Raw genomic sequence first — 24,185 nt, 5'->3', positions numbered from 1 at the left:
AGCACAAGAGGTGCCGGGCACTGACCCTCGACTGAGATCTTCTCTCATACCCACAGGACAAGGTCCCCTCTAGCAGGTGTCCCCGTAAAACATGGGCAGGCAATCATGGCCGGGCAATGTCACACACAGAAAACGCAGCGCCCTGGCTGTGCATTGCCTCTTGCAGCAGCCAGAGCCCGGGCACAGCTGTTTGCAGCATGATAAGGTGGGTTATGAAACGTGCTGAAGTCGTTGAACAAAAGAGGCCCTTTGGGCTGTTTCAGCTCCTTTCCAGAGCCTGGGGTTATTTGACAAGGGGAAGATGGATGGGAACGCACTGGTGCCTTCGTGTGGCAGGAGCTTTGCCTCCCAGTAACACGACACAGCAGGAAGCTGGGACTGGCTGTACTGATAAAGCCAGCTCCCTGCACCAGGCTGGACATTATTTATGAGGATGCAGAGCGCCATAACTGCCCTGGTGCATGTCAGACCCAGCCATCCCCACCTATGCTGCAGGAGAGAAAAGATGGCAACTTCCCTGCTGTGGTAGCCTTTCTTTCTGGAAAATAGACGCAGGACATGAGCAGAGTGACCTGTACTCCTACAAATGCCTGTTTCCATAATTTATATTCAAATTTCTGTCATTTCATTTCCCAGAGCCCTAACCCCTATAATCTTCCTCCACATCTTGTTTATCCCCCCACGCGTGTGGCAGAGTGAGCCTGGGCTTCGCCACCCCAGCAGCTCAGCAAGGGGGGTAAGCAAAGTTGCTTCGGACCCCCCTCAGGACCCCGTGTCCCGCGGGGAGTCGCTGCTATTGGGCTTGGAGGTGGTTCACCTCAGCCTGGCCGTAGTGGGGATAGCTGGCTTGGGATGCCAGGCCTCCCGGGGTAAAACAAGCGTGCCACGCCGGCAGCCCGCACCAACACTTCCAAGATGGCAGCAGAGCCTTCCCGCCACCCCCGCACCAGCCATTAGGGCAGGCGGTGCGCGTGCGCCGGCTCCCGCCTGCTGCGGCCGCGCCTCGGCCTGGGGGGCGGGGCCAGCCCGGCCCCTCCCTCGTGCCGCGCGTGCGCAGCGCGCCTTGCCGCTCTCAAGATGGCGCCGCGGCAGTGACGGGGCCGGCGGGCGGTGGTGTCTACAGCGGGACCAAGCGGCGGAGCGTGGGCCCGGCGCCCCGCGGCAGGATGATCCCCACCGAGGAGGTGTCGGCCCGCAGGAGGGAGATCGAGGACAAACTCAAGCAGGTGGGACTGGGGTCGGGCCCTGCTGCGGGCCCTGCTGGGGCCTGGGCTGGGAGCTGGGCTGGGCTGGGCCCGCAGTCCCGGCGTGTTGCCTGGGAGATGGAGCTGGGAGCTGGTCTGGAGGTCCCCACCGGGCCTGGGAGCGTTCTGCGACCCCCCTAAGGGACTGGGCATCCCTCTCAGGACTTGGCAGCATCCCTGGGTTCCCTTCAGGGCCTAGGGCCCTGGTTTTTCAGGGTCAAGGGTCTGCCTTCCACATCGGGCCTGCCCCCCCCGCCCCCCCCCCCCCCCCCCCCCTTTAGGGCTTGGTAGCTTTTGGGGACTCGCCTTTCAGGTCCTCAGGTCCAGCCTGTTTGGCTAGACTTTGCAGGGTGCCGTGTCCCTTATCTCTGGGCTTCGGTGAGTTGAAAACAGGCCTTGGTGGTTGCTTTGTGTTGGCCGCTTGCATTTGTGGCTGTGTATGGGATTTGGATGGTGTCAGTGCAACACTTGTGTTGTTCTGTGGCAGGGCAACGTGTGTTCTGAGTCAGTGTGCCTCTGTGGTAGAAGTGTTCATTTTATATTGGGCTGTGATTTTAGTGTGCGAAGGCTCCTGGGGTCATGGTATCAAAGGGATGTGAATAATCCATAAAAACATCACTCTTAATTTTATATGTCTCTGATCGTGGGTCAGCTGCCCTGATATCTGTTAAGGGGTAGCGTATTAAAATGTGGCCTCAGCATCAGACCAAACATGGTTTGCTGCAGTGTTTACCAGGACTTGTAAAAACCTACACATAATGTTTAGTGACTTAAAAGCTTAGTGTTCAGGATTCAAGACTGTTTTTTCATCATATTGGCAGGAAGAAGAAACTCTGTCCTTTATCAAAGAAAGCCTTGAGAAGAGTGACCAGCTTACAAAGAACATGGTAAGAAGGTCCTTGAAGTTCAGCTCTAATGTTGGGCCTCGGTTTGCTTTTTCTTAGGAGAATCTTTTTCAGGGCTGTCATTGTGCCCATCGGAGGAATGCAGAGTAATGAACTACTTGCTCTGCATCTGTGTTTTTTACTTCAGTGGCTGGTCAAAGGGGAAAACTGATGAATGTTGCAGTCCTAAGCTTCTCTCCCAGTTTGATGAGGGCTCAAATGAGCTGTTGGCCTCATCTCTTTACAGTCTGTCCTCTCTCTTGGGAAGAGGTGTTAATAGACCCCAGACAATTTGTGTAACAACATCATGTTGTTGCTTCATAAAGTCAGGTCTTGTTTGGAGTTTTATTTGGGTAATGTTGTTTAAGAGGTAGAAAGCAATTACTGTGCTCTAATTGTTCGTGAACCCTTGGATAGTATACTATCGCCAGTTTTGGGCTCAGTGCTTTGAGAAAGTTATAGAAGCACTGCCAGAGAAGTGTGAAAAGCATAACATAGGAGTCAGTCTTGAAAGAATTATGTTTTTGTCTAAAAAAATGACATTAAGGCACCCTTTATGAGCTTACTAAGATTTTCTGCCTTTCAGAAGCAATATCATAGTCCTTTTTTAAAAAAGAAATGCGTATGATGGAAAAGAAGGTTCTCACTATGGTGGTCCTGTGCTTTCATGTGTGTGTTTCACGTTTGGGTCTTAGTGGTATGGTGCTGAGTGGCAGCTGGTTTATGCTTTTGTTGCTCTTTTTACCCCGGGTGCTTCCAGGCAGTTTCTGTGGATTTGTTTTCTGCTGTCAAATAACATTTTGCTCCTCCTTAGTACTGTTGGAATATTATGTTCATGCTTTACAAACATTTAATTCAAGGTTGGCCCATCCCTGTATGGCATGTGATCTGTTCTGTGATTGTTCATAGAAATTAGGGCATAGAGGGATTAAAGAGCCCACCTAAGGAACCAAGGAAAATTAGTAGCGGAGCCAAAAAAGAGAAGCCAAGACTGAAGGTCTCAGATTGCCCTGTTCTGACTACTACCCTACTGTATGGATCTGTGTGGAAGGATGTCCTTAGCTCTCTGTTCCTCTCTTGGCTTGTAGGTTTCTATCCTCTCCTCCTTTGAAAGTCGTTTGATGAAGCTGGAGAACTCCATCATCCCTGTCCATAAACAGACAGAGAACCTTCAGCGCTTGCAGGAGAATGTGGAGAAGACCCTGTCCTGCTTGGATCACGTCATCAGTTACTACCATGTGGCTAAGGACACAGAGAAGATCATAAAGGAAGGGTGAGTTGGGCAGCTAGATACTGCTGGGGAGCTTCATCCTATTGAACTTTTGGAACAGAGCTGACTCCACACACCTCATAACATCATAATGTTTCTTGTACCCTTCCCGCACTCTTTGCCCACCACCAGTCTACAATAAAGCTGCTTGACTTGACCTTCAGTAATCCCCAGAGGGCAAAGTCTGCTCAGACTCTACACTGGTGTCTCTTCCAGGTTTTGCAGACATGCTGCCATGTGAATCCTGTGAGCATTGGTGACTTCTCTTCTTAATCCACCCTTTTCCCAAAGGTTCTTCCTGCCCTGCTGATGTTGCTGGTGCATCCAGGATGAACTGGAACTGTTCTGGACCCTGCTTTCAGTCTCCGGGAGGGTGTTGTGATGGCCATTCTCTGGGGTAGAATGTGTAGCTTCCTCTACCTTCCCATCAGGGCCTGACTGGAAGAGGAAGGCAAGGCTGAGAGTTGTGTGCTGCTCAGTCATCAGTACTTCTGCACTTGCTGGTGGATTGGGTATTCTGCTGTGGCACTCAGTGGAGGCAAAAGGGAATCCCATGATCTCCTAGTTGAAGAAAAGGAAATTGAAATTTTCCTTGTTACTTTTTGCTTTGATATCTTCTTTCTTAGCTTCTGGGGCACTGCATTTTATTTTTGTTTTTATTTTCAGCCCCACTGGGAGGCTGGAGGAATACTTGAATTGCATGGACAAAATCCAGAAGGCAGTGGAATACTTCCAGGACAACAATCCAGACAGCCCGGAGCTGAACCGTGTGGTAGGTTGTGGGTCTAAAACTCTAGAACCTCATTTGGGTGACAGATGTAGCCCTGGTGCTTGCTCTCTTGCTGTGGGAGGCTGACGGGCTTGCCGCCTGGTGAAGGATGGACACAGCTGAAGAAATGATTGTTTGGGCTTCCATTTAAGTGCACTCAGCAGTATTTCTGCTTGTGGTGTCTTGCGTGCTCTATGCATTGTGCCAGTAGGACTTCTGAAAGCATATGTTGCACATGTGGTGGAGTTCATAGAACCTCTTCCAGAGTAGCTCTTGTCAGTCCTTCAACTGCTTGAGCAGAATGAGAGATCTCTTTAAATCCCACTTGAAGACTGAGCAACTCCCAAGCATTTTTTTTTTGTTTAATTTACTTTAAAAGTCTCTTAGTTGTAAGTGTTGTTGGAGTTTGAAGGATGTGATACTTGACAGTGATTGGAAACGCTGCAGGAAGTACATTCTTATGCAGAAATAATCATGAATGACTGATCATAGAAGCCCTGTGCTGCTTCTGTCCTTCTGTTGTGTTGTGCCAGAAATCCCTCTTTGAGAGGGGCAAGGAGTCCCTGGAATCAGAGTTCCGCAGCTTGATGACACGACACACCAAGCCAGTCCCACCCATCCTCATCCTGGACCTGATCAGTGGGGATGAGGAAATGGAGACGCAGGAGGAGATGTCACTGGAGCACCTCCCGGAGAATGTCCTGCATGATATAATCCGCATTTCTGGCTGGCTGGTGGAAAACGGCAGGAATCAAGGTTGGTAGTGCTATGTGTTGCTCCCTTGTAGTTCTGTATCAGGTGAGTGCTCTCCAGCTACTTCACACGTGTTTGGGACCAAAAGTAGGGTGTTGAGGGTTGTATGTAGCGCTGCACAGCTTGCCTTGTAGATCACACGCCTTCAGCCACGAAGCCTCTGCTCAGGTGCTGCTGTGGCTAACAGGCTGCGAGTCACACTGCTGCTGGTAGCCGGCAGCGCTAGCAGATCTAGTGACTGCTTTAGTGGCACCTTTTAGATGAGTAGTTCAATCTCCTTTCAGTCACCTTAAAACATTGCTTTTCTTACAGTGTTTGTAGTGAGACTGAAGTGATGGTTTGTCAGTTGAACAGCATGATCTCCTGGTGGATATAATGAAGAGAAGAGCTCTGTAAATAAAGCACAAATTATCTTAATGCATAGTCTGTCCTAAGCAGAAATCCATTTAACTTGCATCTGTAATGCCTTCTGATGGAGCTGCAACTATCTAGTGCTCAGGTGTTATAAACATGCAAGACAGTGGTCACTTACTCCTATTTGGGAACTATTTATGAACAGAACACTTTGCATTAAGTGTGATGAAGGGTTGGGGGAAGGCAGCACAGAATACTTTTAGTCTGCATGTGTCTTCTTTCCTGTTCGGCAGCATCAAAATCATAGAATGATTTGAGTTTGAAGGGACCTTAAAGATCGTCTGGTTCCAGCCCCTCTGCCCTGGGCAGGGACACCTTCCAGTAGCCCAGTGTCTCACCACCCTCACAGTACAGAATTTTTTCCTTACACCTAATCTAAATTTACTCTCCCTTATTTAAAACCATTCCCCCTTGTCCTATTGCTACACATCCTTGTAAAAAGCCCCTCTCCAGCTTTCTTGCCAGCCCCTTTAGGTACTGTAAGGTCCCCCTGGAGCTTTCCCTTCTCTAGGCTGAACAATGCCACTTTTTCAGCCTGTCTTCACAGGAGAGATGCTCCAGCCCTCTGACTGTCTTCATGGCCCTCCTCTGGACTCATTCCCACAGGTCCATGTGTTTTTTTTATGTGCCTACAGCCTTATACTCCTTTAACTTTCTTGTTGGGAGTGAATGACTGTGGACTTGTTAGAGGAAACGTGCTTTCACAGACATATAGCTACTAGAGTCACCCTCCCCTCCACCTCAATGATTTACTTCTGAGTGGGAATTACTGTGCTGACCAAGCACGATGAACATCTTTAAAAGCTTCTTAAGAATTTTTTCATGATCAAAGATGACTTAAGCATATATAGTGTATTTTGTTAGTTGGTTTGTATTCTGCTTTCAAATGGTGAACACCTCGTTCCTGAGGTTCCCGAGTGCCCTGAATCCTGAGAAGTGTGTAAAGTCACTCATGCTAGAAACTGAGCACTTAAATTGACAATGTCTTGCACAAATGTCTCCCATTAGTTTCACAGCTGATGTGCTCTTCCTAGCGGTGCACAGACTTAATGTTGTATGTGGTGGGAGGGCTGGAATGAATACTGCAGGGGAAGGAAGAAAAAGTTTTTGAAGAAAACAGGAGAGGCTCTGGGAGGGAAAAACACTTACCTGGGGTCCCATATCAAAGCTAGTAAGTGCTCTTAGGGGCACAGAGTGTTACAGGAAAGGTTTGTTTTGCTATATAGTGTTCCCTGTTTGTGTATAACCTTGTTTCTATCTTGTCTCATTAGATTTCATGACTGTTTACTTCCAAATCCGCTCTGTCCAGCTTGACCGCTCCATAAAGGGGCTGAAAGACCATTTTCGTAAGAACAGTTCCTCCACAGGGGTGCCTTATTCCCCTGCCATTCAGAATAAAAGGAAGGATACCCCCACCAAGAAGCCAATCAAGAGACCAGGTGAGTCCCTGAAGGGGGGATCACTGTACTGTGTATCATCTTGCCTGCATATTGAATACATATCTGCAGGCTTTGTCACTGCTGAGGTAGCCTCTGTGTCTAAAACGTGCTTTTAGGACAGGAACAGGGGTGAGATTTTGGAGATAAGCATCTCTTCTCTGCCCTGGATTCAGCACTGAGATTAAAGATGCTATGTCTCTTGTTTGTCAAGTCATTAGGTTTGTTCTCTGGGAGGAGAGGGAGAGGAAAAGCTGTTGCCTTAACAAAGAAATGAATAAAAGAGACCCGAGAATGCTATAAAAGAATATGATCTGAGAACACCTGTCCTCAGCCTTGGCATATGGAATATAGACTGTGCCACAGCAAAACTGAAAACTCAGATCTCATAAGCCACATCACTTTAGTCATTAGTTATGAATAAACTATTACTGTGCTAGGAAACTAAGAACTTGTCAGGAGTTAAGATAGGGACTAGGCAGGTGCCTACAGAAATGAGATTCAAAGCTTTCTGAATTTTGGAAGGGCTGTTAAAGCTTTTGCCTCAGCCTGTCTTTGGAAGAGCTATGAATGTGGCTGGTGGGTTATTTCACCTCTCCACATAATTGAGTTTTGCTGCATTTTCTGCAGCCGATGAGTCCAGTCACTCCAGTGTACCAGAGTGCAGACTGGAGTTCCCATTTCTGTAATGTGCCATCTAGTGGGAGCAGGGCCAGGAGGAGGGCCAGCAAGAGCTACCACTTACCTCCCACACCAGTGCAATAATATTGTCCTTCTGTGTGTCATAGCACCCTGTTGTCTCATCTGTAATAGCGATGAAAGCCAGAAAAGCTTAGATTTCTGCGGGTTTACCTGGCTGATATGCTCCCACCCTAGTATTTTTCCCTGTGTTGTCCAATTACTCTTACTGGGTTCAGGAGAATAATAAGAAATGTGAGTAGGGGCTGGGAATGGGTGGGGTGGGGAAAGGGAGGAAAAGAAATACCCATTTTAATTGTGTTGTGTTTATTTTTATAATCCTGATGTGAATGCAGTCCTCATCCCAGGTAATGTGTGTCTATGTGTGCGTGTGCTGGCCCTGGTGCTCACTCTCTTCACTTCTCTTTGTGGAGAGGCTTTGCTGGGCCTCTTCTTGCTAAAGCAGAGGGTGTGCCTGGGATATTTGGAGAGGGAGGGCTGCCCGGGTCAGGCTCTGACATCTGGAGATCACCCCTCTGGTCTTTTAAAATCAGTCTGTGCCATTGCTGCTGTGCCCTGGAGCTGTTTCTGAAAGCTGATGTACAAGTTGCAGAACAGTATCCTTCTGCTAAGGAGAACTAGCTATGCTGCAAATGGCAGAAAAACAGTGTTTAAAATTGCTCCTAAGCATGCGGGCAGTCACTTGTGTTCAGCTCCTGAACAGCCCAGCAGCATGTTTACAATAGGTAAAAATAAATTTTGTGTGGTTCAGTAGCTCTCCACTCGAAAGATGCCAGCTGGGGATCTGTAGTTGAGCTGTAGGGAACTGGGGTTGTGGGTGCTTCAGATTTGTCCCACAGTTCTCATTTACTACCTGATATTGAAAAGATCTGTGGGTTCTGATTGTTGTGAAGTCAGCACAGTCAGCAGACGTTTCTGAGCAGCCTGCCAAATGATAACATCTCCCCTATGCTCTAGGTAAATAGTCAGGGATCGAGATGTTTTTTTTTTCATGGGGAGATTAAAAATAATTAGGATTTTTTTAATGAGTCTCTTGGATGAGATCTTGGATGCTCCCATAGAGAGTATGGAAAGGAGCCCACACATTTGAGACCACAAGCAAACAGTGATCCTCCAAAATGGATGCGTACGGGCGTACAAAATTACTTACCATTAATGTCTTGGCTGTGGGTTTTCCAGGAGATTTTCATGTCTTTTTGCCCAGTTTAATTGGAGTTTGTGAGATGGGCCGGGTAGAAGGCACAGAGCACAGTCTGAATGCGCTTATGGAGCTGGCGGTGTATGAAGGAAAGAGCATTTCAGATGATCTATTGGGGTATTGTTGATCTCAAGAAAAAATGGTGGCTAATTTGTCTCCAGTCTTCCGTGAACAAGGACAGAGAATCAGACTGTAGCTCTTGAAGAACAGGGTGGTTAAACCTCATACACCAGCCATCTCTTATGGCTACTAAATTGTACTTAAATGAAATTAAAAATGGAGGGGAAAAAATAGTCTTTGAGCAGGTATTCACTGTTTTTTCTGCAATTCCATCAGCTTTCAAGGACAGCTCTTGAGGTGGAAGTCTTACACCTTCTTCACACTGGCACAGTGGCCCTCTTCATAGCAATGCTCTTCTTGTGGTGTTTGATTCCCCTGGTTTTAACCTTTGTTCAGTTATGGACAAAGAATATTTTTCTGTGCTATTGCTTCAATAAGTAAAGTCAAGTTCTGCCAATTTGGGTTTCAGTCAAGGGGGTTCTCACAACTCCCACAAGTGTGTTGATATCCTTAGTCCTTAAGGAAGAATATCCCAGTGCACACCCCAATGTACACTTTTAACCTGATGCAAGGGATAAATAACAAACTAAATCTGATGTACTAAACTTGTTTACCCACAAAGAAAAGTGGAAGAGAGGCTACAGCTAAAGGGAAGGTGAGGTATTAGGGATAGGATAACAAGGCAGAGATCTCCCCTCTCCCCTGGATTCTGGAGAACATGCTCCATACCCATATGTCATTTCAGAGGGTTTAAATTCATTTGTTTCATTTGTTGGTGTACCCTGTGCTGTCTCCTGTTAGAGCATGCAGTTGAAAATCTGACTGCTGGAGATGCTTAAAAAGGAGAGTTGTCTTCTCTTAAATGAAACTTGTCAAGTTGAACTGATGAAGCAATCTGTGGTCTTTTTTGTTTTATGCAGTTTGCTGTTTGAAATGTCAGCAGTCTGTCTTAGAGGGCAAGCATGTTCAGATTCCCAAATCATTCTGCTGCAAATACAGGCACGGGAAATACCACTTGTTTGTGATGCCCATAGACCCAGTGCTCTTTTGTTGATGGGAGAGCAGCAGGTAGTTCAGAAGCTCTGCATTGCCAGGGAAGAACACGGCCAGAAGATGTGGCACCCAGCCTGGCTGCCTACAAGCAAAAGCCAGAGAGCTTTAGCCAGTTTTACAGAAACTCCTGCAGCTCATACTTAAGACAAAAGGACGTGTTGCCCTTCTGCTTGGTTAAAAACTGCCTAATGGAAGAGAGAAACAGGAGAAAAATGTGCAATTGGAAAACTGTGCCGCATGTATGCCCAAAAGCTGCTTTATTTAACAATTGGGCAACAGGAGCAAAAGTTTCAGGTGTTTTTTGACACTTGGGGGTATTGGGGGTTCTCCTCAAGCTATAGGAGAGCCCTTTTCCAGTTTACTTAATGCTCCAGTTTACCTAGCTGTGAGGCGCTACCTGAAGGCAGGCTGTGGAGGCTTTGTGTGGCAGATTAAAGAGCCTGTTCCTGGTTCCTGTTTCCAGCTTCCCATGTTGGTCACTGCCTAGCTTGAATGTGATGTTTTCATTAGCAGTTGAAACACAGTCCCATTTGGCTCGTGAGCTGCCTAATAGGGGAAAACAATCATGGAACAAAAGCATTTGGCTTCCACTAGAATCTGTTAAAGCCTAATTACAATGCTAAGTAAGAGGGATAGAGCAGCACTGAAGTGATGCCCATGAACACTGAATACTCGGTGTGTGTTACTGTAAACACAGGTAATTGTGCTTGTGCAAATAAAATACAGCAGAGGCGTTTCAGCTCTCTGAGAAGAAGCTGTCAGGGTGGGCTGTGGAGACGTGCACTGCATACCTGTGAAGCAAGGTCCTACTGACAGCAGCAGCAGCTTACTGTCTGCTTGGATTTCACATCAATTTACGTGTTTTTTTTTGGGGGGGTTTGGTTTGTTTTTTTGGGGTTTTTTTGTTCTTCCCATCCCCCCTCTCCGGGTGCTTGAAAGTGGGAAAGATGATAAGAACTGATAAGAACAGTACCTGGGCTGAGCTGTTCTACATCAGCTGGGCCACAGTAACAGCCAGAAGAGTTTAGTGTGTATCTCCAGAGCTTGCTACAGCCCTGTTTGCTCAGAGGAACTTGCTGCTGTGACCAAGCTCTTACGGTTTCTGAAAGTAGCTAAGAATCAAGTGAAGTGTTGGGTGTGAAGAGTATTGGGAAACTTAGAAAAAGAGGCATAGTCCTCTCATTTGATCACGTGATGGAAGCTAGGAGCAAATGCATCAGCACAGCAAGGGTGTGTAAGTCTTCCCACCTTCCCTGGTGTGGATGTGTAGGGGAGAAGTTTCCCCCTAGAAGAATGTGGTTTATGGATATGATTTTTTTTCTCCACTAAATGGTTGAGTACGCTCCAAACTGATAGAAGAAAAATGTTGCCAGTGAAACATTCTTTAGGAACCACATTCTGTTATTAAGTCCACAAGGTTAAGGCAGCTTGGTAATTCAGTGGGAACTTCTCTCTCTTGTTCTCCCCCATTAGAGATGCACAGTCTGGGAGGCATGAAGTTTCCTCCCTCTGCTGCATATCCCTTCATGGGATGAAGCTGTCCTGCACCCTGGGATGCTGTTCTCCAGCAGTGTGTACTTAGGATTCCCCTCAGGACAGCGATCCTCAGCATATGGGCAGCCAATACTCATTTCCAGGCTGCAGTGTGGCTCACAGTTACTGGTTGAAGTAGGGATTTTGTGTGTGTCTGAAGTATTTGTTGCTTTAAAGCAGAAGAACAATTCTTAATTTTGCCAGCAGCATTTTTATTTCCTGGAATCTTCTTCAATTACTCAGCCCAGTTGTTTCATCTGAATCTCCTATAGAAACTCTTTCTACCTTCCCAAAACTTTGTTCCCTGTTGTGCAGGCAACAGCAAAGCTCTGCTGTGAGAGGGTGTCCATGTGCTTGTGATAATTGTAGCTTGTTGCATGACGACTAACCTTTTAACGTGGAAACAGTGCTTAGTCTTCAGTTGTCACATTAATGCTTTGTTTTGTGCTTTCTAGCTCTATATCCAGCGTTGGCTTTTGTTCAGTTCTGTCTGTTTTTTGTGTGTGTTAAGTATAAATCTTTTAACCCAGTGTTATTTTTTTTTCCATGGTTTTAATTGATTTGCAGTTCCTTAGAAGAGAAGTGTCTTGGGGATTAGGGTGACTTAATGCAAGTTAGACATGGGTGGGCAGCATTCATTATCCTGTGATTGCTGTGATGGGAATTGCTGCTGCAGTTGCTTTCTCGAGCCCAGAGGTTGTCACCCTTTTATTGCTTCCAGAGATCGTTCCTTGTCTTGGCTATGGGGCTCCTGATGGGTCTGTATTGATTATGCTCTGAAAATACCCCTCAGAAAGGCACCTCTTTCTGCAGCTCTAACCAAGTGGCTGTGATTGTGGCTCTGGGGAGCAGGCAACATACTGCTGGACAGGAATTGTCTGTACTGGCAAAGCCCTGCTTGCACAGCTGAGGAAGAGCAACAAACCTTGTGCTCCGCTTGGATGCGGACTACAGGTTTAAATAAATTCATTAGAGGGAAGGGTGCTTCACTGCTTCCCTTCTCTGATCATGTTTTCTCACCCAGCCACACAGTTTCATGAAACTGATTTGAGCACTCCCTGATTCTGTAACGGTGGCTGGAATTCACGCCTTCACCCTCAAAGCAGGGAAACACAATGGCATTTCCAGACTACCTGCACACTTGGACATGAGTTTGGGGTTCACCTTCCTGTACTGAGCATGCCCGTTGGTGCCCAGCATCCTCTTGTTGGGCCCAGGTGACTTGCTGGTGGAGGGCTGGTGTTCTGGGTTTGTTTTCTTTCACTCATTTTCTAGGTCTTCTTGTCTCTTCTCTCTGGCTCTGGTGACAGGCACGATCCGTAAGGCTCAGAACCTTCTGAAACAGTACTCTCAGCATGGTCTAGATGGGAAAAAGGGGGCCTCTAACCTCATACCTATGGAAGGTAATCACAGCTCTGGCTACTTCACTCTTGACTTTCTCTGTGTATCAGCCTTGCTTTTCCAGGTGGGACTTCCATTAGCCTCATGCTTGGTGGACAGCATTGGATAGGTACAGCTATTCTTGGGGAGCCAAATTGATGCTGGAGGGCCAAATTATTTTTCTGAATTTAGTGTCTGAATTTCAAAGTCTTTGTAAACGTGAATACAGGTGGAAAGGATGTTACCTTAAAGCAGTTGACCCACCACAGCCCCCTGGCTAATGGAAGCTCTCCTGTGATGACATCTGCTTGTGGTGTTTCTGTTCCCTTTTCTTGATGCCTGGACTTTGAGACATTCAGTTTCGTAGTGACCTTTCCAAACCTGATGCTGAAGTGTCAGACCACAACTAGCTTGGTGTGTCATCTTCGTGGAGACCTACCTAAGTGGTTGTCTTCCGTATTCTAATCTCCTGTGCTCATAGAGGTTGTACCAGATAAAGGAGAAGGGGTCACTTGCTTCAAAGCATCTGTAAGACCTTTTTGCCTCCTGCTACATATGTACCCAAAGTAGATCTCTTCAGCACCTATACTGTAGTCCACTAAACCCAAGGTGATCAACACAATTCATTTTTTTGGGGTGTGTGTGTGTGGAAATTCTTGTGCTGAGCAGGAGATGGGCTTTGATTTTTGGATTTGTAATGGTTGTGGGTAAAAATTGGATTTCTGTCCCATTCAGAACTTATGGCAGGAGGTTCAAGGGACTCCTGTGGCCCAACAAATAACTCTCACTTCTCATCAGGTTTCAAAGGGTTGCTACTGCTACATAGCCCAACAAAGGGATTTGGTCAGGTAGCATTCCTGGGACTGTATAGGGAAAAAAGTGTCCATCAGATCAAATAAGCCAAGCTTGAAGCAGCTTCCAGCCAGTGTGAGCATCCGTGCTGTAACCACCCTGGATAAATTGCGCCTTCTGTTTGTGCCGGCTGACATCTCACTAGGTCATGAGCATGATTTACGAGTTAAACACCTTTCCGATACCCTGAGCGACAAGCATGGGCCGGCTGCGGGTAAGTACCATGTTGTCACTTCATAACAAGCTGGCTAACATCCCTTCTTTTCAGCATGTTTCACAGTAGTTTTGTAGCCAGTGGCTGTTCGTCTCTGTGGGCAGTCCTGGAGCATGGGCCTTCTCTGACTAAGAAGCTCTGGCTCTTCTCAGTAGAATTCACTCCTACTAATCACACACACCCCAAGCCCTCAAACAGGGAACCCCAACTTTGTCCAACCAAAGACTGGTGGCCACCATGCTGAGGGGCACTTTCCTATAGGTAGCTACTGGCTTGTTTGATGCTGAAGTGAAGCAAACGGGAAAGGGACCACGTGCGACATGCAGTAATACAGCACCGCAGGCGGCCTGTAAAACCACGTCAGATTTGTGTGTCCCTGCTGACCGTAACCTTTTAAAAGATCAACCCAAGGGACCTGGCAGTGTAGAGAAGAGTTGGTTCTTTCTCCATCAAAAGCTGCATATGCTGCTGGGAGGAGAGGAGCAGCAGTCTGTGGCTTAGAGAAGGCCTCTCTGTGTAATCTTATCGCAAGACAGTGGTTACTACAGGGGTCTGAGTAATACAGGATGGTGTGTGTCTGCTTGTGTCTGTCCTGCTGACACATCCAGATGATGGTTGGCATGAGCTGGTGTGGGCCCTTGTATCGTACTGGCACTTCTCATGCCTGCCACTTAGGTTCTTTGAGGGATCTTTATTCGAATATTTGCATTTGTATGCAGCGTTGTGTGGCAGATTGCTCACCTAGCTGTGCTGATAGTCCTGCTTCATAGGATTTAAATGTCCATCTGCCTGTTTTTTATCTTCTGTTTTGGCCTGTGGGAAGAGGCTGCTTTCTAGGACAGCCTGGATTTCCCAGGAATGTTGATGCAAAATGGCAGTTCTTCGTCTGCATGATGGATGGAGATAAAGAATTCTAAAAATACAAGCAGAGATGTTGAATAATTTACCTCAGACCTTCCTGAGTTTAGTACTCTGTGTTCAAGCCCTTCATTAAATTTAGTATCCCAGAAGAGCTCCAGACTTGCCTTCTGTCGTGAGGCTGGGAAGAGCTGGTGTCCTGATGTGCCTGTTTCTTGAACAGCAGATGATTTTGCATGCCTCTTGCAGGGTATGCGTAGCTTCCCATGCACAAACCCAGGGCCAGGTTTGGTGAGATGACTCTTGTTCTCACACAAGGATGGTTGCAAAGCCAGAACCTTTTCCAGAAGAACCTTGTGCTCCTTGTGTAAACCAAGGCCTTGGAGTGAGCAGAACTACTGGAAGCTCAGTGTGAATTCTCTCTTAAAGCCATCTTGCCCTTACAGGGAGGGATGATGTCTTCGACATTGAGATTGATGCGTACATTCACTGCGTTAGTGCCTTTGTCAAACTGGCCCAGAGTGAATACCAGCTCCTGACAGAAATTGTCCCAGAGCACCACCAAAAGAAGACCTTTGACTCTCTCATCCAGGTCAGTTGAGCACCTCTGCTTGGCTTCTCTTGTGAAGAATATGCACAAAGTCTTTTTCCCCTCATTGTGAGGATGTAGATTCCACCACCTGCTGTGGGTGCCCAAGAGCACCACCTCTGCTAGAATTGTCCTTCAGGACCTGTTTAAGGAACTGGGGCCTGCACCAGGCCCTGGAGAACCTGTGCTCAGTCAGTCACTGGGTACTGCAAATGACCAATCAGCTAAATTGGCATCCTTAGTGGGTATCCTGCATCAAGCCCCTTGTGCTGCCTGGGCAAAAATCATGCTGCTTCCTTCTGACACTTTGGCTTTGTTGCAGGAATCATTAGATAACTTGATCATGGAGGGGGATAACATTGTCTCAGCTGCCCGGAAAGCCATCATCCGACATGACTATTCAGCTGTGCTCACAATCTTCCCCATCCTTAAGCACCTTAAGCAGATGAAGCCAGAATTTGACCAGGTCTTGCAGGTAAGCGTGATGGGATTGGAGAGGGTCCTGTGGCTTGGGTTGTCTGGAGAAATTTTTGAAAGGGATTATCACAGTGGCTTTGAACAAAGCTGTGCTGCTTCTGTTCTCCAGCATGGACTGGAAGTGACACAAATGCAGCTTTCTCGTTTCTGTGATGGTCAGCCAGCAACTCAGCATCTCAGCAGCAGTTCTGTTCAGTTCAAGTCATGATCCAGTGATGGACAGTCTACATTATTCTGCTGTGTACATAGCCTCTGAGGTGTTTCATCTCTGATACTGTTGAGCTTAGCTTAGACTATGCTCGCTGATGCCTGGACAATGGGCTGCTCTGAAGGGAAGCCTGCTTGGACTGTGCCACAAGGTTCTCCAGGTATCAGATATGGCATCCAGATTTAGCAGAGCTCCTTTCCATCTGCTTCCAGCTGGTGACTGTGGTGCACCATCCTCCTATATCAGGTACTGTGTAAGAAGAAACATGAGAGGTAGCAAGTCCTGGTCACCGTTAGGGTCACAACATCTTCCTTTTCTGGTTGGCAGAAGAATGCAGGATTTCATGTGTTGGTGGTAGCACTGTAAATATTCTCCTGACACACAGAGAACTGAGAATGAGATGTTGGGGTGGGGCATCAGGGAGGATGGGTGCTGGGTGAAAGTTCACATACTGTTTGTTTTCCTTCTCTGATCTGTTATGGAACCATTCCAGGGAACTGCCGCAGGCACTAAGAACAAACTGCCAGGATTGATCACTTCCATGGAGACCACTGGTGCGAAGGCACTGGAAGAGTTTGCAGACAACATTAAGGTAGGATTCTCCTCAATGTTCTCTCTGGCAAGACCAGCAGGCTTGGAAGGTGGGGGTTCTGAGCAGAAGCCCCAGTTTAGCTTTCAGCTTTCCATGAGAACACATAGTTTCTGAATCTAGAGTAGGACCTTGTTGGATTGATCTGGATGGTCAGCTGCATGTATCAAATGCTTGGTACTGACTTCAAATACAGGAGGTGTCTGCCTAAGAGCCTTAACAGGCATACAACAAATGATTTGACATAAACTTCCAGCCCTCTGCAGATATCAAGTCGATCTCTGAATTTAATCCTATTCAAAAAGAAAGGAAAATTGCTGACTTAAAGTTTTGAAGGACTCTTGTTAAACTGTCCCTGTGTATCACTGGCTTGGCGAATGCACTGCCTGGTGGGTGGGCTGAATGTTTGATGGTCGCATGCTGAACAAACCCCTGTGGTTCTGAGCTGCTGGTGCATAGGAGCTGTGGTTTCTGAGCACCAGGAGATGGCACTGCAAGAGCCAGGTCTGAGGATGTGGCTCACTTGCAGCAGCAGTTATATTGTAGGTGCCTTCAAATTCTGCACGTGCTTACCTTACATCTGACTCTTCCCTCTTAGAATGATCCAGACAAGGAGTATAACATGCCAAAAGACGGGACAGTTCATGAACTCACCAGCAACGTATGTGTTAAACCATTATTTGTGGAAAAACAGTTTCTGAAGAACCTTTATAAAGAGCAGTGGGGAAATTTCTTAAGTTAAGCTGTCTTGGTATTGGAAGGGCAAGTAACCGGCTTCCGTGGAGAGGTTAGCTAGCTATCCTTGCTAAGCCATGATGTGACTGTTTGGGTAAAACCCGGGAACTCAAAGGAATGTAGTGATTTGTTTCTTGAAGGCTTTTAAGTTTGGAGGGACAAGTGGTCCCTCATGATTCTTAATAGCAGACCATAGGAAACACAATGTCAGTTGCTTGTAACTTCCCTCCGTTGCTTCTAGGCTATCCTTTTCCTACAGCAGTTGTTGGATTTCCAGGAGACGGCGGGTGCCATGCTGGCATCACAAGGTACATACGTGCATGGGGCTTGTTTGGGCATGCAGTTCCTTCCCCAAATTGTCTGAACATCTTCCCTAAAAAGATCAAACCTTAATGTGCACTGTGAGCTTGTTTTCCTCCTGTCCTTCACCCTGTGGTTTGTCTTGTCCTCCAACCTGCCATGACCATGTAGTTGGTTATCTGGAGAACTCCAAGGGATACAGCTTCCCTGCTGGCCTTGCTCCTGTCAGGTACTTGGGATGATGTTTATTGTTGATCCGCTATGTGGTATCAAGAGAGGATACCTTAGTCATTTAGCTTCGGATCTGACACTGGGCTGGTCCTCTGTGACTCTACTGGAGTGAGGGTGGTTGATCCAGCTGAGTTACCTTTAGTTAGGCTGTGTGTTGACGAATTGTCTCCTTTCCCTGCCACATCTTCTGGTCAGCATGTAACAGCAGCAGCAAGAATATTCTCAGCATCTAGCCATGGTCAAGCTGGGACTCATGAGTTATTAGTGTGCCACATGCCCTAACAGAGAGACAAGTTTTAGTTCTGCTCTCCGGAACACTAAAGAGACTGATTCCAGAAGGAAATACCTAGATCGGAAGCTGAGAGCTGCTGCCTCATGTAACAGGACGCTGCTGCGTACTGGCTAGAGTGTGGTTCTTTGTTCCGTAAGAGCAGCAGCTCCCAGCTCTGTAGTGAGCCCTCAGGCTTGGCAGAGCTCCTGCTTTCAAGTAGGTTGTAATAGAGCAGGCTGGAGAGGTGGAAAACTGGAGATTCAGGGGCCACAGGGACCTGAGGGGTCACAGGCCACTCGCTGGTGTTTGGTGAGGGTTAGGGAGCTCGTTAGGAGCAGGGGAAGAAGGAAGCTTACAGCTGCCTCCAGACTGTTATCTCCAGTTCCTGATTGGAAAATTCTGCCAGTTCTAAATTAACTGAAGCTGGGATGTCTCTGCTTCTTGCCACATCTCCTCTAGCCACTGTCTTGCGCCCTTTCCACTTGCAAGCTCAGTGCGCTCAGAGCCTGCCTCCCAGGCCTCGACTCTCTCTCCTTGGTCGAAGAGGTGGTCTCGTTTTTTTCTTGGAGAAACCAGTTGTTTCCCATGTGCTTCCCTGTGTGGTGGTGTCAGCACTGTGGTTTCAAAGTGTTGATACATTGTCATGCTATAGAGGTCAGTTATAGGAGCTGATTCAAAAGGTAGCATATAGGCTTTTTTATTTTTTATATCAGTCATATAACAAAATGTAGCCATATCCATGACACAAGCTGTTTTCAATTGTGACTGGGTGTCCCATCGAGTATAGAGGGGTCCTGCTGTGTAAAGACAGCTTGAGGAAAAATGCCTCTTTGCCGTCTGTTCAATTATTAAAGCTTGAAGTCAGTGTAATTGCAACAGATCTGGTAACTTGGGCTGACATGTAGTACTTCAGAACCATGCATGAGATGACCCACAATTCAAGTATTGTAAATTGTGTTCTCTCCATCTGCAGTTGGGCCAGAGGGACCATCTGCAGCCAGATGCTCCCTGCTTTCTGCCAATGTTGTTCTCGTGCAGAAGCAGCTCTGTCGCTTGCTCTGAGAGCTAGGCCTGACCCAACATAGGGCACCTGCTCAGGGCAGAGCTGTTCTCATTTTCAGTGACACTGGTTACTGAATGTTGGTAAAGTTGTGGTCCCTGTCTGGCACTGGACCTAACATCACTAAGCATCATCAGATGACAGGTGATTATGTCTGCAGAGTTTAAGAGGGGAGTTGCTCCTGCAAACAGAGGCATCTCTGGGATGCTGGCTTGTGCCAAGGGTGACTATCTCTAATGATAGCTTCCAGTTACTGGCTCAGGTGTGGGTATCTGGAGTTGGGTTAGATAACTCTTGCAGTGATCCCAAGTGGTGGGAAATATATGGAGTTTTTTCTGTAATGGTTTTGCTACCACTGAAGGCAAGGAAAGTTGATCAGTTAAATGCAGTGATGCCAATCCCTTGCTGCCGTCCGCTGAATGGCTCTGTAGGGCCCTGTATAGCCATGGGGGGATGCTAAAGTGCAGAGTGAGGGTGGGATGGCTTTGTTGAGGTTCTTGGGAAGGTTATATATGGCTGTGCAGTTCATTTCAGGGACCAGTAAACTGCTGCCGGCATGAGGGGAAGCTTTCCCTCGAAAGTGAGTTTGAACTCATTTGGAATGAGGTGTCTTGCTAAATACAAAAAATGTCTCTAGCAGGGGAAGGAGGTTAGAATCTGCCTTTCCTCTGTGATCTGCACTCTGTTTGTGGCCTTGGAGGGACTCCTGCCTGCTCTCCTGTGTAGCTGTCTGTGGCTGCTCTGTATTAATATCTGCTTTGTTCTCAAAGGGATGGTGGTCTCTAACCTGTCTTTTTGCACTTTGCGTTTCTTTTTCTCTCTCCTCCCTCCCCTGTTCTCTCTGCTCTGCCTAATCGTAGTTCTTGGGGACACATACAATATTCCTTTAGATCCCAGAGGTAAGCAGACTTACCCACACATACCTGTTCATATTGCCTCGGACTCTGGTGATGTATGTTAATTCTTTATCCTCCAGGAGTGGTAAATAAATTAACACATAATTGAAAAGGGAGAAAGGGGAGGGTGAGTAACTCCTGCCAGCGGGCTGGAGAGAATAGGGAGGTCTTGTCACCAGCAGACAATGAGGGATGCCACATGAGCTGAAACAGGCTAAAGACACTCTCATGGCACTAAATCCGTTTGGCACAGGTAGCAAATTGGCCCAGCTGGTATCGTGCTTTATCCCATGTGTGCTTGGCTCCTTATTGTCCAACTCCCAGCAACAGGAGCCTGGAGGCCTTTCCCATGGGGTGCTTATGAACTTGGACCACCCGAGCTAGGCCTGGCTGCCAAACTGATGAGGGGAGGAGGAGATAGCTACCCGATGTGTCCTGTGGGACCCAAGCCCACAAGCCCTTGAGGGCAGAAAGCCATCCCTTACGCATAGACAGAGGGACATGTGCCAGCATGGAGTCGCTGCTTGTAAGGGCAGGCTCCCATGCTGGCACAGTCCCTCATAGAGAGCCAAGCAGGGCCTGTCAGCAACCATGGGGATGGCTGAAGCTTTCCAGAGCCCTTCTGCTTGTTTCAGTTACTGTTGCGTGCCTGCCGTTAACAGCTCCAGCTCATTTGTTCTCTGATTGCCAGTTTCTAGTGCTTACAAACCCTTTTCAGGTGGTGAGAGAGGGATGGGGAAGATGTGTTTAATGACTCTATTTCTGATCAAGAGGATGTAGTCTGAGCACTAGGAAGGAAAGGAGAGATTTCTGCTGGGGTGCTCAGCACTAGATGCAGATAGAGGGATTGAGGGGTGCAGAGCTCTTGCACCCTCACCCTGGATAAGCCGCTGACAAGTAGCACTGAAGCAGGGAGCTAATTTCACTGTCAACGGAAGCTCTGCACTAACTCCATAGCAACGGGGATGAGGCTTGTTTGAATAGAGGCAGGCTGACCACACATACCCCCTTTCCCCATGCTGTGTTAACTGTCCTACAACTCTCTTGTTTTCAGAGACCAGCTCTTCAGCTAGTAGCTACAGTTTGGAGTTCAGTAGGCGTCTGCTGAGCACCTACATCTGTGAGTACTCTGCACACCTTCCCATTTCTGCCCCATTGGCTGTCTTTCCCTTGTTTTCTTCCTGGGTGAAGAGCACAGGCTGTGTCTCTTAGTCCATGTGATCTTTCCATGTTTGAGCTGGGGTCTGATGGGAGGGATGAAAAAAAAAAAGCATCAAACTGCAAGTTTCAGACTGTTACAGTTAGATAAGACAAAGCACAGTGCAGCAGCTTGCTGTGCTGCAGAGCTTTTGTCACCAGTTTTGGTGACTTGCTGAGTAAAGATCAGTGTAATGCTCATTACAGGTTTAAGTACACGTAATTATACCCTTGTCTGCACGTGCAGTTGGGGCTGTGCTGTTCACTTTGCTGTGGGCCCACCGCAACATTACAGAGCTCTCAGTTTGAATTGTCGGGAATGAGAAGTTTCAGTGCAAAACTTTTTGTTCTTTGTTTTTCCCCTCTTTAAGGCAAAGTACTGGGCAACTTGCAGCTTAACCTTCTTAGTAAATCTAAGGTTTATGAAGACCCAGCTTTGAGTGCTATTTTTCTGCACAACAACTACAACTACATTCTGAAATCTCTGGAAAAGTAAGTGTGTATCTGGGCAAATCTCCCTGAAGTCCAGGCTAATTCTAAGCGTGGTTTTGGAGCAGAGTTCTGCATTGAGTGCACTTATTTGCTGGCCTGTCTCACCTCTGCTGTTTCTTCCATTCTTGAAACTGCCCTTTTGAAAGCTTTGCACTATTATAACCATTACATTACACAAGAGCAGAAGATAAAAGCATCAGAGATGCCTTAGGCTGTAGAGCATCCTTTGATCTTGGGAGGACTGAGGATGTAGCTTTGGAAAGTAACTTAGAGTAGCTTCTCTGTCCCAGTTTGTGCATTTCAAGGTCCATTTTATTGTAAAGGGCAGTAAAGTATTTGTTATAAGGGCTTGAAATGTTTCCATCCTGCAAGCAGCTCTGAGAGCAGCTGGCTCAGGTGCTTCCTCAGGTTTTCTGTTCTTTCAGATCTGAGCTGATCCAGTTGGTAGCTGTGACACAGAAGACAGCTGAGAGGTCTTACCGGGAGCTTATTGAACAGCAGATCCAGACCTACCAGCGCAGGTCAGGTGACATCCTCTCCAGTTCCCTTAGTTTTGTTAGTTTGAGAGCTTGGGAGCCAATGCTGCTGGAGCAGTGGGAGAGATTAGCCTAAACCAGAAACTTGTCTAAACCCAAAATATTTTGCTTTCCAAGTGATTAATCTGACTTGAAGGGGTTACTGTGGAAAGTTTTGTGGGTGTGTATTGTCTGGGGCAGCCTTTGGGTCATGGGTGAAGACTGATGTTCTGGTGAGGCATGAGTAACTCCTCTTTGCCTCTTTCCTGTCTCATTTCACCTGCAGCTGGTTGAAGGTGACAGATTACATCCTGGAGAGAAATCTACCTGTCTTTCAACCAGGAGTGAAGGTGAGAGGATGGGCAAGGACGGTTTTCAGATAATAGAAATTGCCACAAACTTTTCCTTTGTCATATTAAAAAAAAAAAAAAAATCCCAGAAAACTCCTTTATGTCTCATGCCAGTGTTGCTCTGCAGATTGACTACTGTGGCTGGAACAAGATGGAGCACAGCGCTGCCTTATAATCTTCCCTGCCCCAGATTCATACAAGTCTTTTAATCTCTGCCTCTAATCTTGTATTTTCACCTGAGCAGATGCTTCTATTTTGGATTTGCAGAATGTTCAGACCTCCCCTTAGAAGGGGCTGGAAGCATAAAAGAGGTCTATTTTTATGTCTGTTTTGTCTGAAAATTACCCTTATTAAACCTACTTCAGATAAAAGCCAATTGCTGAATGTACGGTGTGCTGCTCGCTGCAGCTCTCTTCCCTTTAGGAGAGGGAATTCAGGCCAAGTAGGCAGGATATTACTTAGTTTGGATGGGGATTTGTGGGCAAACATTGTTGGAAATTTTATTTCTGGAGATTAAATAAAAAAATCCTTTCCCTCCTTTTTGCAGCTCAAGGATAAGGAGAGGCAGATGATAAAGGAACGGTTTAAGGTAAGGAGGTGTTGGATGGCCTAAGAACATCCCCTGGTTGATTGGGACAGGCAGTCAGATGAAAGATCTGCTGAAGGAGATGACTGCCTGTTGGTGATCAGCAGTGGAGGGGAAGAACATCAGACCCAGTATAGAGACACGATTGCAGATAGTGCGCTCACTGAGTTTTACTTCGGACAGGGTTTTAACGACGGGCTGGAGGAGCTATGTAAGATTCAGAAGGCCTGGGCAATCCCAGACATGGAGCAACGGGACAAAATCCGCCGGGCACAGAAAACCATTGTGAAAGAGACCTATGGTGCCTTCTTGAACAGGTGAGAACCTCTTGCAACGTTGTGCTCTCTTCTTTGGATTTACTGAGGTCTTTGGGGCCTAGAGTAGCCTGAGCTGGGGCACTTTTCTGTTGTCTTGTCTTAGTTTCTCTACCTTGCACAGTAAAACATCCCCAAGCTGAACTCCACTAGTTGCAGACATCTGCTGTCACCCTGGTTCCTTGGTCAAGGTGAGTGCAGATGTTCTAGCTACCGCAAAGCTCTGAGCCACCCTGGGCTATTCATGTAGAACTCGGGAGACCAGCTGTAACTAGGTCACTTGCTCTCGACAAGATACCCTGTCAGGTTCAAGTGGGACATGCTGGAGTGGAGCTGATTTGTGACAGAGGAGGGGTCAGTGGGTCTCTTTGTTGTGTTCCTGTTGTTCGTCACCTGTGGGTTGTCCTCCTTTGCAGATATGGCAACGTGCCCTTCACCAAGAACCCAGAGAAGTACATCAAATACCAGGTCGACCAGGTGGGGGAGATGATTGAGAAGCTGTTTGACACATCGGCATAAATCTCCAGCTGTTGTGTACTCTCCAGCTGCCAAGTACAAGTCAGAACTCTCTCAGCAACCTTTGGAACTCCCTTCCCTTCTCCCCTGCCCCATTGTGGTGGGCAGGGTGTTATACTTGTATTTATCAGATTTATAAACCTGTGGAAACACTACCTCCTGGCTGGTTTTGCCTCCTCCTTTGGATCTGGAGCAAAGGCTGCTGTGTGGGCTCTTAGGTTTGCAAATCCTCAGGCCTGGGT

General features: G+C 47.1%; 1 protein-coding gene across 12 annotated transcripts; it reads left to right on the top strand.

Moving 5' to 3' along the window:
* The first annotated feature begins 1,045 nt into the window (after positions 1-1,045).
* Positions 1,046-24,098, top strand: EXOC7 (exocyst complex component 7). Of its 12 annotated transcripts, XM_080393499.1 has the most exons (22): positions 1,046-1,226; positions 2,066-2,131; positions 3,217-3,401; positions 4,065-4,170; positions 4,701-4,923; positions 6,606-6,773; positions 7,805-7,816; positions 12,624-12,716; positions 13,691-13,759; positions 15,064-15,209; positions 15,529-15,681; positions 16,385-16,483; positions 17,079-17,141; positions 17,457-17,523; positions 19,938-19,976; positions 21,028-21,093; positions 21,542-21,662; positions 22,088-22,183; positions 22,464-22,527; positions 23,075-23,116; positions 23,297-23,430; positions 23,844-24,098. In XM_080393499.1, exons 1-22 carry the CDS (start codon positions 1,167-1,169, stop codon positions 23,944-23,946), a joined length of 2,175 nt encoding a protein of 724 aa, XP_080249625.1. In that variant the 5' UTR covers positions 1,046-1,166; the 3' UTR covers positions 23,947-24,098. The 12 variants fall into 12 exon arrangements, with proteins under 12 accessions (XP_080249625.1, XP_080249626.1, XP_080249616.1 ...); XM_080393500.1 differs by lacking the exon at positions 7,805-7,816; XM_080393490.1 differs by lacking the exon at positions 13,691-13,759 and having other exon boundaries at positions 1,047-1,226.
* The last annotated feature ends 87 nt before the right edge of the window (positions 24,099-24,185 follow it).

This window comes from Falco punctatus (assembly GCF_963210335.1).
Source record: "Falco punctatus genome assembly, chromosome: 1".
In the NCBI taxonomy this organism is placed as follows: domain Eukaryota; kingdom Metazoa; phylum Chordata; class Aves; order Falconiformes; family Falconidae; genus Falco; species Falco punctatus.
The sequence above is the reverse complement of the archived record's forward strand: the minus strand, read 5'-3'. Positions and strand labels throughout refer to the sequence as shown.